Here is a 15,594-nt window from a genome sequence, read left to right on the forward strand (position 1 = left end):
GAAGTGACCCAGAGCTCCTGATTGTGGAGATTTATATAAACTCTGAAACTGGGAAGTGTGCTGGGTAATTTAAAGAAGCTGGAAAGAAGAAGCCAAAGTGAAAATGTGGTCCTTCAATTATAGGAGGCATTGAATGCTACTCTGGCCCTGCCAGAGCTCCTGTTTGCATTTATCTGAGGCCCAAGAACGGGTTTCAAGGAAATAGGAGAGCCATGGGGCTTGGTCCTGATCGTGTGATGGCATCTTCCTCGCGTCAGTCCCGCAGCGGGCAGAGCTGCTGGGTGGCAGGTCCCCGCGGGCTTGCCCACAGCAAGGTGTTGATCCACCAAACTTCATACCAAAGTCTGGGAGCTCGTTATAAAATGATGTTCAGGTCAGGCCAGGGTGGGAGACCTTGGGGTAGATCCAAGGGGATGCAGGGGCTTTTTGGATACCTGGTGCCTGCCACGATGAGTGGCGAGGGAGAGGGGAGAGGAGCTCAACCTGTTCATCATCACGTGCCAATGGAGAGGCCAGCTGGAGCAACAAGCCCGTAGAGGAGCTGAAGCCAGGAAAAATGGCCTTAACCTAAATACCCCATGGGCTGGGGTTGGGTCCTGGTGGTCATGGAGCAGCGGCAAATTCCCATTACAACCAGTAGCACCCGACCGTTCAGCTCACTGGGGGTGGATTTGATTCATAATTTGCAATTTCGCCAGATTGTATCTGTACATAAACAAAGTTGTTGAAGTACGAGGTGCCTGGTGTAGGCTCTCGGTAGCTGGAGCTAACCTGCAGGGATAGATTTGTTGAGAGATGCATAATATTTGCTGCAATGTATACCTAGCCTTTAAAAATTCCCGAGGATGGATTCACAAAGGGCACAGGAGACGCTTGTGCCTCCACACCTCGGTGAGCGAATGAGTGGCACCTGTAATCACTATTTATCTTCTTAAGCAAATAGTCCTCATGGTACTTCCCAAGTGATGTCGTACCAGAGAAATACAGCAGGTCTCCAGTATTGCCGTGCCCCAGGTCTGTTTGGGCGGCTAAACTTCTGCATGAATTTTGGAAACTGGGAAGAGTGGCTGTCACTAAAATGAAGAAGGGGTTAAACATGTCGTTGTCGGTATCGTTGGACACTCTGGAGGTGGTTCTCCAACACCTTTTATTTTGGATTCCCTGATGGGACTTCAGGTGAAGATGGCTTTCTGATGGCCTGTTTATAGGAAACTAATAGTTCCAGCCCAAAAAAGTCAGTTTTATATAATATGTGTAAATATATATGGATCACATGGGCTCAACTTGCCAGCCAGAAGTTGATAAGGATGAATCCTTGTATACCCAAGGATTTTGTTTGGAGATTAGTATTAATATTGAAAAGTCCAGTAGGTAATGGAGAAATATCAGGCTGAAGGTCACCCATGTGATCTCAATCGCTGATGCATGACCACTTTAATTATGTGATCAAACCATGCTTGACTTCCGGGGCTCTTCCTTCAGGTAGGAGCCATCTCATACATCCTTGTCTCTGTGGAGCCTGGCCAAAAAGGGTTGGGCTGTCCCCATGGAGTTTCTTGGCCATCCCTCTCCTCTCAGCATCGGTGGGAGGTCTCCATCGATGTCAGTGTCGCTGGGGCTCTGGCTGGCCGCTGTAGGCAGCCTTGGCACCGGCGTCCTATGGAGCATCTTCTTAAATTGTACTGACCTCCATTTATGGAGCTATTCCCTTGCCAGCAGCCACGTGGGGTGATGCCACCTCTGCAACCACCTTGCGGGGCTTTTCCCCATCCTTGCTGCAAGCGAGCATCTTCCATGGCCAACGTGACCCTCTTTGCATCCTTCCTCGCCAAGACATCTCTGCCCTTGCCTACTTTGTCCAGATCTAAGCAAAATCCTTTTTTTTTTATTGAGGAGGGATCCTCAGTTTTGGGTGGAAGAGCTTATTACGTACGTCTTAAAAACCAAACCCCCCCACCTTTCCTGCCTCAACCCCGTACTCCCCAAGTAAGACTGGGCCCAAGGGGAAGGCTGGTCTCATATATTAGAGGCTGGGGTGGGTGCCCAGCCCGACAATGAAACCCTGGTGCTATTGCTAGTGAGCCGGTTCCCTCCCACAGCATCATCTCTGGGTCTGCAAAGTGGCTCATCTGCTTTAAAACCCCAATGATTTCCTTGCGAGGGAGGCAGGAGTTGGTGTCACCACATTTTCCTCATCGTTTCGGGCATCTCGCGGGGAAGTGATTGAAAGGCGAGGAGCGCTCTCTGCCCCACCTTCCCGCCGGAGGGGAGAAACGCTAGGTACTGGGGTGGGTGGTTTAATAACATGTTCTTCTGGAGACAAGATGTTCAGAGGGGAGGTGTGCTTAAGGAAATATTTGTCTTTTTTGGGGTTTTACACATTCCTTTTTTTTATTGTTGTTAGTAAAATTAAAAAAACCAAACCACCTCTCCGCCTGCCTTTCAAAGAGGCTTTTAGGGATCCCAACTCCTTCTTGGTAGGAAAGAAGAGGCGTCTTCCAAATTGGAATCAAGCGCTTGGCCAAGGCAATGGTGTCGTCCCCGTGGGTCTGGCTTCGGGTGGGGTGTCACAGCGTGGGTGGCTCCACTCAGGGACACTTGCACAAGGGACTTGCTCAAGGTCACAGAGCAATCGGCGGATGCGGGAACAGAGTCCCAGCATCGCTATTCCCCCAAAATACCAACAGGGCTAAGGAGCAGGAGCAATCAGTCGCTGGTCAGCATGTCCCATAGGAAGCAGCTGTAATATTTTGACGGATTAGGGTAATCTCACATGCACATCTTAATTGCCTCATTACGACGAGGCACAAATAAACCTGGAAAAAACCCAAAACCCACATATATTTATGGGCTGATGGATGTAGCAGGCAGGTCTCCATACACGGGACCACGGGTAGATGCAGAGGGAGAGCAGCCAGCCCACCCTGGGTGCTGCCTGTGCTCCGGCAGCCTGGAGCGGGGATTGGGAAAGAGGAACAGGTAGCAAAGCAGCAGAGCCAAAGCATCTGTCCCTCGGGGTGCCGAGTGCCCCGGGCAGGGGAGGGAAGGAGTTGTTGGTAGAAAATAAATCGGGATGGGGAAAGCTGTTGAGACCTCCTGCTGACTCCCTCTCCTGCCACGGGCAGCAGGCTGGGGTGGGCAGGGATGCTCAGCACCCCGAATCCAGGTCCAGCCACCTCTGGGGTGCTTTGCTGGATGGCCTCATGCTTCAGCTGTAGAGCTCGAATCCCTCCTGGGGTTTTGTGCCTGCAGGGACCGAGCGCGAGGGATGCTGTGTTGGGGTGGCAGGATCTGGCCGGGGCCGGGGCGGGCGGGAAGCGGTGGTCGGGGATGGTCAACCCCAAGCCTTGCCCCTGGGCTTGCACCCCAAACCCCGCTCCGTGCACAGGCTGGGTGAAGGGAAGAATTGGAGACACCATTTGTTTTGCCTGGAAAAATGTCATTTTGACACTGGTAGCAAGCAGAGATCAGCCGGAGCCTCAGGCTCCTTCCTCCCCTGGGCTGAATGCAGAATGAGCACGGCATGGGGGGGGCAGCCTCTTTGTGCTCCCCAGCTTTCCCTGGGGCACCCCCGTATCTTCGGGGTGGCACTCCCAGGGAGAGTGAATATAGGCACACCAAAAAGAAATGTAGTCAGGAGCCAGCACCTTCCTGCGGGGAAAATCAGAGCAAAGAGAAGGCCAAGCAATGCACATTTTAAGAGGAAATGCTCCGAGAATCTCTATGCAAATACAAAAATATAAAAATATAAAATATATAAAAATATAAAATATATAAAAATATATAAGAATATTAGAATATAGATAATATAAAGATATAAAATGTAAATATATAAAATATCAGTATATAAAATATAAATATAGACAGATACACAAATACAAAACCATACAGATATACAAATATTAAAATATTAAAATATTGGAATGCTACATGTTGTAGTAATGATGCTACATGCCAGCATGCCATCAAAGCCCAAAACTGCCATCTCCCAGCTAACACTCAGGTTGTGAAGTGTCGTCCCCACGGCTGGAGCGGATGGGAAGGGGACATCCCCCAGCCCTGCCGTAGCCCTGAACCAGGAGCCATGCGTTGCACAAGCCCGGGCTCTTCCTGGCAGCCTTTATCTCCTCCAAAGGGCCCGGCTTGTCCAGGCGTTATGGCCGGAGATGAGGAAGGAGATGGGAGAGGGAAGTGCTGATGAGCTCTCAGAGGTCACAGGGCTCCTGCTCCGGGCTTTGAGCAATGCCGAGACCCAGGGGCAGGATCCTGTCCCACCTCGGGGCTGGCACATCTTTCCCAGGGCTCCTCCGAGCTGTGGCACTCCTCCATTTCCACTCATGCAGATGAATATAGGCCATATTATTTTACTTTATCTATATCCCTATAATCTATTGAGTGTACTTCTATTTTTCACTTATCACAATGCTAAATGAGCATTTCGCCTCTCTCTCTCTCTGATATTTCAGTTTTATATTAACTGGTTTTCAGAGGTTGTATTATACTGAAGGAGGCTTGTAGTTAAAAGGAGTCGTGAGAATAAAGCAACCAAAAAAATAAAAATAAAAAATGGAAGGGGCTTTTGAGCAGCAGAGTGCCCCAGATGAGCTTTGGGTCACCCAAGGAGTGCGTGTAGCGGATGGTTTATAATATTGCTGCGGTCCTTGGCTTGTAGCTGGGTTGTATCACCCACCTTCGGGCAGGCAGTGAGGTTAGACCTCGGCATCACAGCTGAGACTCCTGCCTGCATCTGCCTGCATCTGCCTACGTATCTCCTCCATCAGTTGCCACCCAGAGCCGGTGAAGCACCATCCTTCCCCAAAACAGAAGGATTTTCACCCAAAAAGGGGGCAAAGCTCAGCTTCCCCCCAATCCCCCTTTTCCCCTGTTGCAGCCTCCGGTGCCTAAATAGGCTGGCAGAGCTCGCCACGCGCCCGCGGGCAGCGCGGGGGGAAGCGGTCCTGTATCCGAATAGCATCTCCCAGGATCGCTCTTTTATAAACGGGGCTTTTCACGGCAGGAAAGTAATGAATGAGTTCCAAGCATGCCCATAAATGCAAAGTTTCGAGACGTCATCTGCAGAATACATTTATTTTAGGTGCCCTCCACCCTTTCCCCCCCCACACCCCCCAGTTTATTTTAACAATGCTGTAATTTTCTATTATAAAATGGGATTTTTCTGTTCAACTCCATGTCGGCCGTTCAGCATTTGCGTGTGTGTGTGTGCATGCACTGGTGACATTTGTCACCATCAGATGCTATTTTTAGGCCTGTTATCCTGGAGGACCCCACCCTTGGCTTGGGGAGGGGAAGGGGGGAGCGCAGGAGGAGGGAGAGGAGGGAGGAGGAGGAAGGAAAACATCAGCCTCAGCACACTTCCAGCCTGTGGCCATCAACCTCCCCGGGGGCATGGGAACCATAAGGTCATTTCTCAGGCTGGCTGAGCTCCGGAGCTGTCAAACCACCCTACGAGTTTAAAAAATGCAAATGTATGCAAATGAATCGCCTGGGCTGTTTCTCTTCCTCTCCCCCCGCCCCCCCCCCCCCCCCATTTAAATGACATGAATCACCTTCAATTTTGCCAGCACCCTGTAAAGTTACCGGCTTGCCTAAGTGCTTCGGTTGACAGAACCGCATCTCGAGAAGACCAGAGGGAGGAAAGAAAGGAAAAGGAGTCCGTCCCCACTGAAGGGAGCTGTGCATCATTTTAGTTTATAATCACACATCCTGTGATCTCCTAATTCCATTTTTTCTTGCTTTCTTGCTGCCGAGTGAATAATCCACAAATTAGGGAGGATAGAGTTTAGCATCCAGAAAAAACCTCTCTAAAAACCATTGCCAGGGGAGTCTAATATTCTGCTTTTCTCATCTTTTGCACTTCGGGTGATCTGGCAATAAAAGACCAAAAGAGCTTCGTAGGAAGACACGTTCCTTCGTGCAAGGAGCTCCTTTAACACTAACGCTCCTTCCAAACAAAAATAAACGAGTAGAGGATATATACAGCAACAGAAATTTAATTGCTCCTGCTTATTATTAACGATACAGAGCCCTAAAAAGGAAGTTGTCTCTTCTTCCCCAGATGAGGGGTTATTTATTATCTGACACTCCACTTGAAGAATACATCGGATTTACTTTCATTTATCGGCGATTTTCAAGGAAGATTTGATACGGAGCCGTTCGGGCTGGTAGAGGAGCGTAGCTAGTTAACATGGTTAAGCACAGCACACTGTAATGAATCAATTTGTTTCAAACAACAGACGTAATTAGCGTGGAGCTAATGGGCACGCCGGGGGATGCGGGGCTGGAGCATCATCCCTCAGCCAAAAATGTCGGTGGCTGGAGCTGAGGGGGGATCGGAGGGGTGTAAATCCCGGTTTGTCTCCCCATCTCTGGGCATGGGGAGGTGGCTGGAGAGGGCTTCCCATGGTGGGGGCTGCCCTCCAGCCCGCCGCGAGGCTTCACTAGCTCAGGGACAGCTTGTCCCCCGTCCCAGCGTTGCTCCCACCAGGCTGGTGGTCCGTAACCCTTCCCCGGGGTGTGCTCTATCCAGATTGCACTGTCTTCCCAAGGCCTTCGCTCGCCGGCTCCCACACGGCGAGTGTTCGGCAGCGCTGATTAGGTGTGGGGGAGATTATCTGCAAGGTCTCGGCTGGAGATTGACCCTGCAGAGGGAGGAGAAGGGAGACGGCGTTCCTCTTCCCACGGGAATGTTTGCTGCAGAGTCTGATCCCCTCTACGGTTCCCCAGCCTCTCCCAAGGGTCACCGGCTTGCTGGCCAAGGTGAAGCAAGGATTTCCCTGGACAACCTCCATCAGATCAGGCTCTTTCCAGCCCTGAGGGCTGGAGGCAGGTGGTAGGGTGGGAGGCAGCCCCTCGCCATGAGGTAGACCAGGTGCCCACAGCTGGTGGGAAGGAGGTTTGGAGTCAGCATGGCCATAAACCAAGCAGGGAAGAACACCCAGGATGTGGCGATGGATCCCAGGAGAGATGCGGAGGTGGCGCGGGGTGGGATGGGGAACCTGCCAGAGATGCAGAGGGTGGGATTGGGAACCTGCCTGATGGTCTCAGCCTTGCCAAAGGGGCTGGAGTGGGGCTGCGGTTTTACTTATGTGTACCCTGGGCTCTCTTGGAGATCAACCGCTCGGCTCTGAACTGAGTGTCTACCTGCAGCGGGGCCGTGAGCCGGGGCTCGTAGAGGTGACACTGCATGAAGACATGCTCTGTGTCCTGGGGGTTTCCAAAGGGTTAGAGTATTCAAAGTTATTCTGGCTGTTTGATGTATTCTCTGTGTGATGGGATTAATGTATTCATCGCCTGCTGGAGGAAATCGCTCTCCTTTCCTGGGATTTCTCATGTGGAAGGGCTGCTGGAGCCATGTGAAAGAGGAAACGTCTTACAGATAAAAAAATGGCAAAAAAAATCAGGTTTTCCTTTTGGGTGTGGGCTTTTTGCTTCCGAATTTCCCTTTGAAGGTGGAGCGGCTCTGGCAGGGGAAGGTGTCTGCCAGATGCACAGGGCATTTGATACCACGTTAACAAGTCCAAACAGGATTGGGAACGGAGCAAGCTCAGCTCATGGGTGAAGACAGCAGACAGCCATCTGCCTCTGGCCAAGCCCTTGCTCCCTGGTTGGGTTCCTGGTTGTTTTTCTCTGAGCGTTTAGGTACACTGTGACACGCGGCTCCTCGCTTGCCTCCCCCATTCCCACATCCCTTGGGAAGACATCCCTGTGCAGGTTGTCCATGTGCTGGGGTGACATGGGGTAGCTTCCAGGCGTAAGGTAGCAGGGGTACACAGAACTGGAGACCTCCTGGTCCGTAAGGACCGCTCTCCTGCTGCAGCAAACAGCCGTGACCAGCAGTCTCTCCTATTTGGGACGTCCAATTGTACCAGTCCCAAAAACAATTGCGTAGATGAGATGGGCACTCCCTGGCTCGTCTTTCTTAAGCAGTGTAGGTGCTGGCACTTGGCTGTGTGAAGCAATACAGCGTCACCCTTTCCCCGCATAGCTCCTGGCAGGGCAAATCCAACATGTGCCTGGAAAGATGTTGGCTCTGGGAGGATATGGAGGGGATATTCTGGGAGGGAATCGTTGCACAAGGTTCCTGGGGGAGGGATGTGAAAGAGAAGAGGGAGCTTGTAGTGGTTATGAAAAGATGAATAGGGTGGGAACCAAGAAGGATGGAGACAAAGAAGGAGACAAAGTGAAGTGGAGGGAAGCAGAGGTTAAATCACAGAGGACCTGGAAGTGGTTAAAGGTGACCTGGAGATGCACTGGGGCAGTGCAAGCAGGAGATGATTACAGAGGTCCAAGTGGGGTAGGGGAGAGGAGGACATTAAGAGAAGGCAGGGTCATTTTGGGAACCCCCAGCTAATTCCCCACTGTCTGTGTTTTGTCCTAGGGCACTAAATGAGAATATGGCCAATGGCATTGAAGATCTTATCGGGATTCCATTCCCGAACCACAGCAGTGAAGTCTTATGTGGTTTAAATGAGCAGCGGCATGACGGTCTCCTCTGCGATGTCATCCTCATTGTACAGGACCAGGAGTACCGGACCCATCGGTCCGTCCTTGCTGCCTGCAGCAAGTACTTCAAAAAACTCTTCACTACCGGCACTTTAACAGACCAGCCCTATGTTTACGAGATTGACTTTGTCAAGCCTGAAGCACTTTCTGCCATCCTCGAGTTTGCCTACACCTCAACCCTCACCATCACCACCTCAAATGTCAAGCACATCCTCAGCGCTGCCAAGATGCTGGAGATCCAGTGCATTATCAATGTATGCCTTGAAATCATGGAGCCCGACAGAGAGGCGGAAGAGGAAGATGACAAAGAGGACGAAGACGATGACGAAGACGAAGATGAAGATGAGGAAGAAGAGGAGGAGGAGGAGGAAGTGGAAGATTTTGTCAATCAGGAGAACCTAACTGATGTCCAAGAAGTAAGCTGTCACCAAAGCCCTTCTAAGTCTGATCTTACCGAAGAAGCATATACAGAAGCACCTAAAGACTTTCCAAATCACTACCCAGCCAATAACTCCTCTGGACACTTGGGTGTGATACGAGACTTCTCCATCGAGTCCTTGCTAAGGGAGAACTTGTACCCTAAGGCGAACATCCCAGAAAGGAGGCCAGCTCTCTCTCCTTTTGCCCCTAGCTTCTTCCCCCATCTATGGAACGGTGATTTTAGCTCCTTCTCCCAGCTGGAGGAGCCACAAGTAGACAATGGCCCCTTGGATCTGGTGATCAAAAAGAGGAAGATCAAGGAAGAGGAGGAGAAGGAAGACCTGCCTCCACCTCCTTTCCCTAATGACTTCTTCAAGGACATGTTTACCAACACCCCAGCAGCTCCCTTAGGGCATATTAAGGCAGAGACTGACTATAGCGCTTATCTCAATTTCCTAAGCGCTACCCAGTTTGGAGGAGTTTTTCCCCCATGGCCTCTGGAGGAAGAGAGGAAGATAAAGCCCAAGGCGTCCCAGCAATGTCCCATCTGTAACAAAGTCATCATGGGGGCTGGCAAGCTGCCCAGGCACATGAGGACCCACACGGGAGAGAAGCCGTATATGTGCAGTATCTGTGAAGTCCGCTTTACCAGGTGTGCGTTGGTTACCTCTGCCATGCGTCGCCGTGTGCGGGGGGGTGGTGGTGGTTGGAGGGGCCACGTCATGACCCATGGCTGATTCCTAAGCTACACAACTCTTTTTCCCGAAAAAAGGTAGCAAAGAAAGCAGGGCATGATCTCTGTCCCTTTGTCAAAAAGGGGAGGAAGGGAGGGCGGAAGAAGAAAAGGAACCTACTGATTTTGGTGGGTTGTGGATCACATCCACAGCTCACTGGATCCATCCCCTCACTGGACAAGAGCTTAAATAAGTAACAGGGTATTTTCAACCCCACCATAGTTCACCACAGTTGGACCAGAGGGAGCTGGAAAACAGATGGTCAAACAGCCAAGGAGGCCTCATCTCTAACGTGCTGGGAGATGCGTTGAGTTGGGAGGGCCATTTAGCTGCGGGATGAAATTAGTTTGGGTTTGCGCATTTTGGCATCAGTGTCGACCACAACCAAGTTGCACATGTTTAGACATGACAGTGTCTGGGCTTTCTGAGGCTGGAGCCGTCCTAATTATTATACGTAAGTAGTGAGGTGGGTGTTGGTCTCTTCTCCCAAGTGACAAGTGATAGGACAAGAGGAAACGGCCTCAAGTTGCGCCAGGGGAGGTTTAGATTGGATATTGGGAAAAATTTCTTCACTGAAAGGGTTATCAAGCCCTGGAACAGGCTGCCCAGGGAAGTGGTTGGGTCACCATCCCTGGGGGTATTTAAAAGGCGTGTAGATGTGGAGCTTAGGGACATGGTTTAGTGGTGGACTTGGCAGTGTTAGGTTAACGGTTGGACTCGATCTTAAAGGTCTTTTCCAACCTAAAAGATTCTATGATTTATCACCCCGAACGTTGGCCGCCCAAGAGCCTGGCACCTTGACTCCCGCCATGGTCAGCGGAAAGAGATCAGCACCCTCAGAGAGGCAGATGCAGAAAAGGGATGAGCAGGGGTCATCCCTGACCACAAAGACAACTTGCAGAGCTTAGATTAGGGCACCTAACTTTTAGGTATCTCAAGTTAGGTGAGACCAGCCCCAACATGGGCTGTTCCAAGGCAGGCGTGACCAGCCAGATCCACCCCTGGTACCAGTACCAGGTGCCTTTGCACCTCTCTTCACCTCAGCAGACCCCTCGATGGTAATAAATCGGAGCGGGCTGTGCAAAGCTAATGCTACAGCTTGCAACCCTTCTCTGAAAAGCTGGTTACATTTCATCGGTGAGCAGAGACAAATAGATTCCTGGACCTGCTCTTGCTGGGTATAATTAATATCTAATGAGTACAATCTTTACCATAATAATAAAGCTTTCTGACAAGAGCATGGTATTTCAGCTCCTGGCTGTGCGTGAGAGAGAGAGCCCTATTAGGCTGGGGCGAGCAAACCAGAGGAAAATAATATGCACAGTAGGCAAAGGCGAGCTCCTGACAATGGCCGGACACCTGGGGTGCTCCCGCATTCAGCCTGTCTTTTCTTCTCCCATCCCTGTGATAATATCGGAGTGGAAGTTATGCAGATGATGAGGATTTGACCTGAAAATAAATTTCCATGCTCCGCTCCATTAACGCAGCAGACACCATATTATAATGCGGGGAGCATCGTGCCTCGGGCGGGCGTACACGACGTGAGCCGGCTCACCCTGGTATTTGCAGGGGAAAGGCCACTGCCTGGTGCTAATTCCTGCCTGCAGGAATTTGGATCCGGCTCTTGCTGGTGCTGCATCCCCAGGTTAGTGCTGGGTCGTCACCTCCGGCCAGGTGGGCTCTGCTGGGAGGAGCGGGATGGGATCAGCCCGGTGAGTGTGGCTGCATCCCAGGCTGGAGGGACGACCTGGCCAGCCCCATCCTGCGGTCCCCATCGCTCTCCTGGGTGTGACGCTGCGGGTCCTAATTGCTGACGAGGAAATAGCTTGGCTTGACCCGTCACCAACACCTTCCCCGTCATGGGAATAATAGAGCTGAACCCTCCCAGAGGGCTCCCAAAGTCCTTTACAAGCATGGGCAGCATCATTGGCTTCGTTTGGGGAAACTGAGGCACAGAGGGATGTTGGTACTGACTCACGGTCACTGCGAAAGTTAGTAGGAGGGTTCAAGTGGGAATTCAAGTATCCTGACACCTAATCCAGACAGGTTAAATCAGCATCTTGGAGGTTAAAAGCTCCATGCAGAGATGGTCTAGTGTGGCCCATTACTAACACAGGATTAAATCTGACAGCTTCTACATCCCCCTGTATTCTCAACAGCTTCTAAGTACAAAGCATAGGGGTAGGAGGACTTTAACCCAAGAAAATAATCAGAGAAAATTGGGACTAACCCAACGGTGCAGTCTCCCACCATCATTCACGAAAACGAAGCCGTTCGTGTGGGTCACCCCGCACAGCGTTGAAGGCTGGAGGGTTTTTCCCTTCTTTAACACCCTGAGCAAAGTGGAAATTTCAAAACACGGGCTTGCTTTTAAATGTACTTGGAAGTATTTTGAATAGCACGCAGCTGTTTTGGTTTTGTTTGGGTTTTTTTTTTTTTAGCCATTTTCAGCATTACTCTCATGTGAGAGCTGTCCTTTAGGGGAAGGTGTATTTAAGCAAAGTGGAGTGATTGAGATGTAGGAAGAGATTTCTGCCAGGATTTCCTGAACGCAGCTGCTCGCCTTACGCGTTTTGCTCTCGGGGGGGAATCTCACGCTTCCCGAAAGCATCGGACTCGCACCCACGGCAGTGAGCGGTGCCTTCGCCGGGGAGATGCAAGCCCAGACGGTCCCCCTTGGGGTCCCCTGGGAATGAGGGTGCAGGGAAGCAGAGGTTCCCAAATGGGATTTCTGAATGAATCAGTCCTTTGCATTATTTCTGCACTCGAGAAACTGTGGAGGAGCAAATTGATTGGGGGAAATAGAGAAAATATATATTCTTGGGTGGGGAGTCCCCCAACCTCCCCATCAGATCCCTTCCCCTTCGCATCCCACAGCAAGGACCCCGCATGCACCTGGATCCGCCGCTCCCGACTCCCAGGGACATCTGATCGCAGGAAGCAGGACTTCATTTAATAGCTCATTAATTTTTTCCTTAAACAAAGGCTTCTCAGCTTCTAGTCTGCTGTTTTACCCTGCTAAAACGCTGGAGAAAACTGCAAATATTTCAGCTTTTCCACCAAGACAACCCCAGAGTGCTCAAGGAGAAACTGTTCCAGCCAGAAAGGTTAACATTATTTGTTCCTATTATTTGTGTTGTGACAGCTCGCAGAGCCCTAATCGCTCTCCTAATGCAATTGCATTAAGGTTATTCACACAACACGGAGCGCGGTTCTCCTTCGGAGAGCCTGCGAGCCGAGCTCCCATCTCGCAAAGCCTGCGTTTCCCGTGCCGCATCCTCCCCTGGGTGCTTCACCGCAGCCGGAGCGTCTCATCCCCCCCTCCCCAACCTCTGAGCTTCTCCAGGTAGAGCCATAAAACCTCTCTTCCATCCGACGGAGATGCTGCCGGGGCAGGGAGGATTGAGTTTCTCCCCGTCTGCTGCCAGAGATGGGTAATAGCCTGAAAAAAGCTTTGCCTGTGTTTACATTATACAGTCCTGGCACGCTGCATGTTTATTAGGAAAAGCGATCCTGCTAGGTTAAACATTACATATATAGGTTTAAATTATATTATAGGTGGGGCTGGTAGCTCTGCTTTTTATTAACGTTTCCCAACACTTCGCATTACGAGCCCTTGCCTTCATCTGCTTACGACTTGGCTGTGCATTATCCGTTTGAGATGAAATTTTCCACGCTGCTTTGTCTTCGGCACTTGCAGGGGAAATGCTCCCTTCTTAAAATCTCAGGATAACAGCATCTTGGAGAATTTCAGAGCGGGAAGCTGGGACCTGGCCCTGGGCATGGCTGAGACCGGCGTGCTACCGGTCATGTCACCGAAAACTATTGCGAGATGCACACGGGCAGGGTGGCAGAAATCAGTGCAAAGGCAGCACCTTGCAAGTTTTGAGGGCTTGACCTGCCAGCATGAATAGATTTTTTGGGTGGTTTTTGCTTTTTTTTGCGTGCTCGCATATTTTATATATAATAATGAGGTGACTCCATAGATTCTCCCTATTTTTAGCCACATTACTAATGTCTTGGAGGGATCATACGGAAAGCATTTCAGAAAACAGTATGAATTCTCCCACTTTGCTGTTTACTTACTTGAACTCCGCTCGTGCAACCTAGGCAGCGGGCTTGGCTCACTTCAGCTACAATCAGCTTCGCTTTTTATAATCGTATGCCTTAGCTGTGATTTTTGTAGACTGCAGAAGGAAACACTTATTGATTGGGGAAAAAAATAGTGATTGGACCGCCAGCTTGGGAAAATATTCTTGCTGCTTTTAGATGTACCCCTTAAAAAAAAAAAATCTATATTTGTAAATAAGTGCTATTGGGATGGGTATTATGCTGTCCCATGGCTGTGTTTAGAAAACCTTCTCCAAAATGTGTACGAGGCTGGATGTGCGTGTCTCGGCCTTGGAGAAGATGGCAGGGAAGGACAGCGGGTGCAGAGCACCCAGGCGCTGCCTGCACCTCTGCCTGCCTCACCCTGTGCGATGCTCCCACTTCAAACAAAAGCTCCTGAGACACCCAGTGGTCAGTGCAAGGATAAAAGGAAAGGAAAAATCAGCTGCAAGAGGGACTTAGTTTAAGCAACATTGCCGCACAAGTTCAACTAATTTCCTTATCTGCAAGCAGGAATATAGCTGTACTTATTTAGATATTCCTATATATGTTTCGGCTTTACTCCAGAGGATTTTTTCCTCCAATTTAGGCTGTTTTGGACTCTCTGAGATGGGCTGCAAACTCCTGACATGGGGGGCTGGGTGTGTGCGATGTTTAGGTGCTGTTGCCCTGGGAAGGAGGAGGCGGATGACACGCCAGCCTACGAGAGCATCCATACATTGGGGCAGTGCTGCGGCTGGAAGCCCTGGGATGAGCTCCCCACCTTCCCATCGCCTTTCCCTCTCCTGATCCAAGGGCCAATCCCAAACGCATCCCTTCCAGCCCACGTCACCTGACCGAGCGCCTTTTCTTTTGCAGGCAGGACAAGCTCAAAATCCACATGCGGAAGCACACGGGGGAGCGGCCGTACCTCTGCATCCACTGCAACGCTAAATTCGTGCACAACTACGACCTGAAGAACCACATGCGCATCCATACAGGCGTCCGGCCCTACCAGTGCGAGTTCTGCTACAAGAGCTTCACACGCTCCGACCACCTCCATCGTCACATCAAACGCCAGAGCTGCCGGATCGCGCGACCCCGGCGAGGACGCAAGCCGGCGGCGTGGAGGGCGGCCGGCTTGCTCTTCGCTCCCAGTGGTCCACCGGTGGAGAAGAGCTTCGTGATGCCACCGACGTTGGAGGAGATGAGCGGCCACCTCGGCGGCGCGGCCATGTGCCTTCCCGGCCCCAGCCCTAAGCACTTTTTGAGTGGGGCCAAGACCGCCTTCAGCTTGCAGGAGCTGGAGAGCCAGTTTGAAGAAACCCAGATGAAGCTCTTCAGGCGAGCCCAGCTGGACATGGAGAGGAACGCGGGCATCTTCGCCTTCGCCCTGGGCCATAACGAAAACCTCGCTGCCCAACCCTTCTTCCCCCTTCCCGATCCATGGAGCACAGGCTTCAGCAGCTTGGCGGGGCTTGGCCACGTGGCTCCCATCTCAGAGGCGAGCAACTAAACCTGCGCCCGGTCCCACCACGGGCCCGCTCCCTTCCCAACAGGGCGACCGGCTCCCTCAGGGTCCCCGCCTGCCCTTTCGCATCGTCTGGCTCCCAAGAAGGTCTCCATCCCACCGCCGGCGTGGCCTGCGTGGGCCTTGGGGCACGGGGCCATCCCTGGGGCGAGCGGGTGGGTAGGCAGGCGCTGCACCCCATGGCCACCGGCACTTTAGGCTCTGCGATGCACTTGGCTTTGGGGCCGTGAGGCACTCACTGCCTCATCCAGATGCCCGCCACTCGCGGCTCAGTCCGGGAAAGCCGGGCCAGGACTG

At 51.5% G+C, this 15,594-nt stretch overlaps 1 protein-coding gene across 2 annotated transcripts in view; it reads left to right on the plus strand.

Moving 5' to 3' along the window:
* ZBTB7C (zinc finger and BTB domain containing 7C) overlaps positions 1-15,282 on the plus strand; it is a 70,567-nt gene extending 55,285 nt beyond the window's left edge. Inside the window, exons 1-3 of one of the 2 annotated variants that reach the window (XM_059834213.1) lie at positions 8,335-8,351; positions 8,396-9,595; positions 14,646-15,282. In XM_059834213.1, the coding sequence (XP_059690196.1) occupies positions 8,415-9,595; positions 14,646-15,282 (1,818 nt within the window). In that variant the 5' untranslated portion in view covers positions 8,335-8,351; positions 8,396-8,414. Of the gene's footprint in view, positions 1-8,334; positions 8,352-8,395; positions 9,596-14,645 lie in introns of those variants that run through there. The other variant, XM_059834212.1, reaches the window with a different exon arrangement.
* The last annotated feature ends 312 nt before the right edge of the window (positions 15,283-15,594 follow it).

This window comes from Gavia stellata, chromosome Z (genome assembly GCF_030936135.1).
Source record: "Gavia stellata isolate bGavSte3 chromosome Z, bGavSte3.hap2, whole genome shotgun sequence".
In the NCBI taxonomy this organism is placed as follows: Eukaryota; Metazoa; Chordata; class Aves; order Gaviiformes; family Gaviidae; genus Gavia; species Gavia stellata.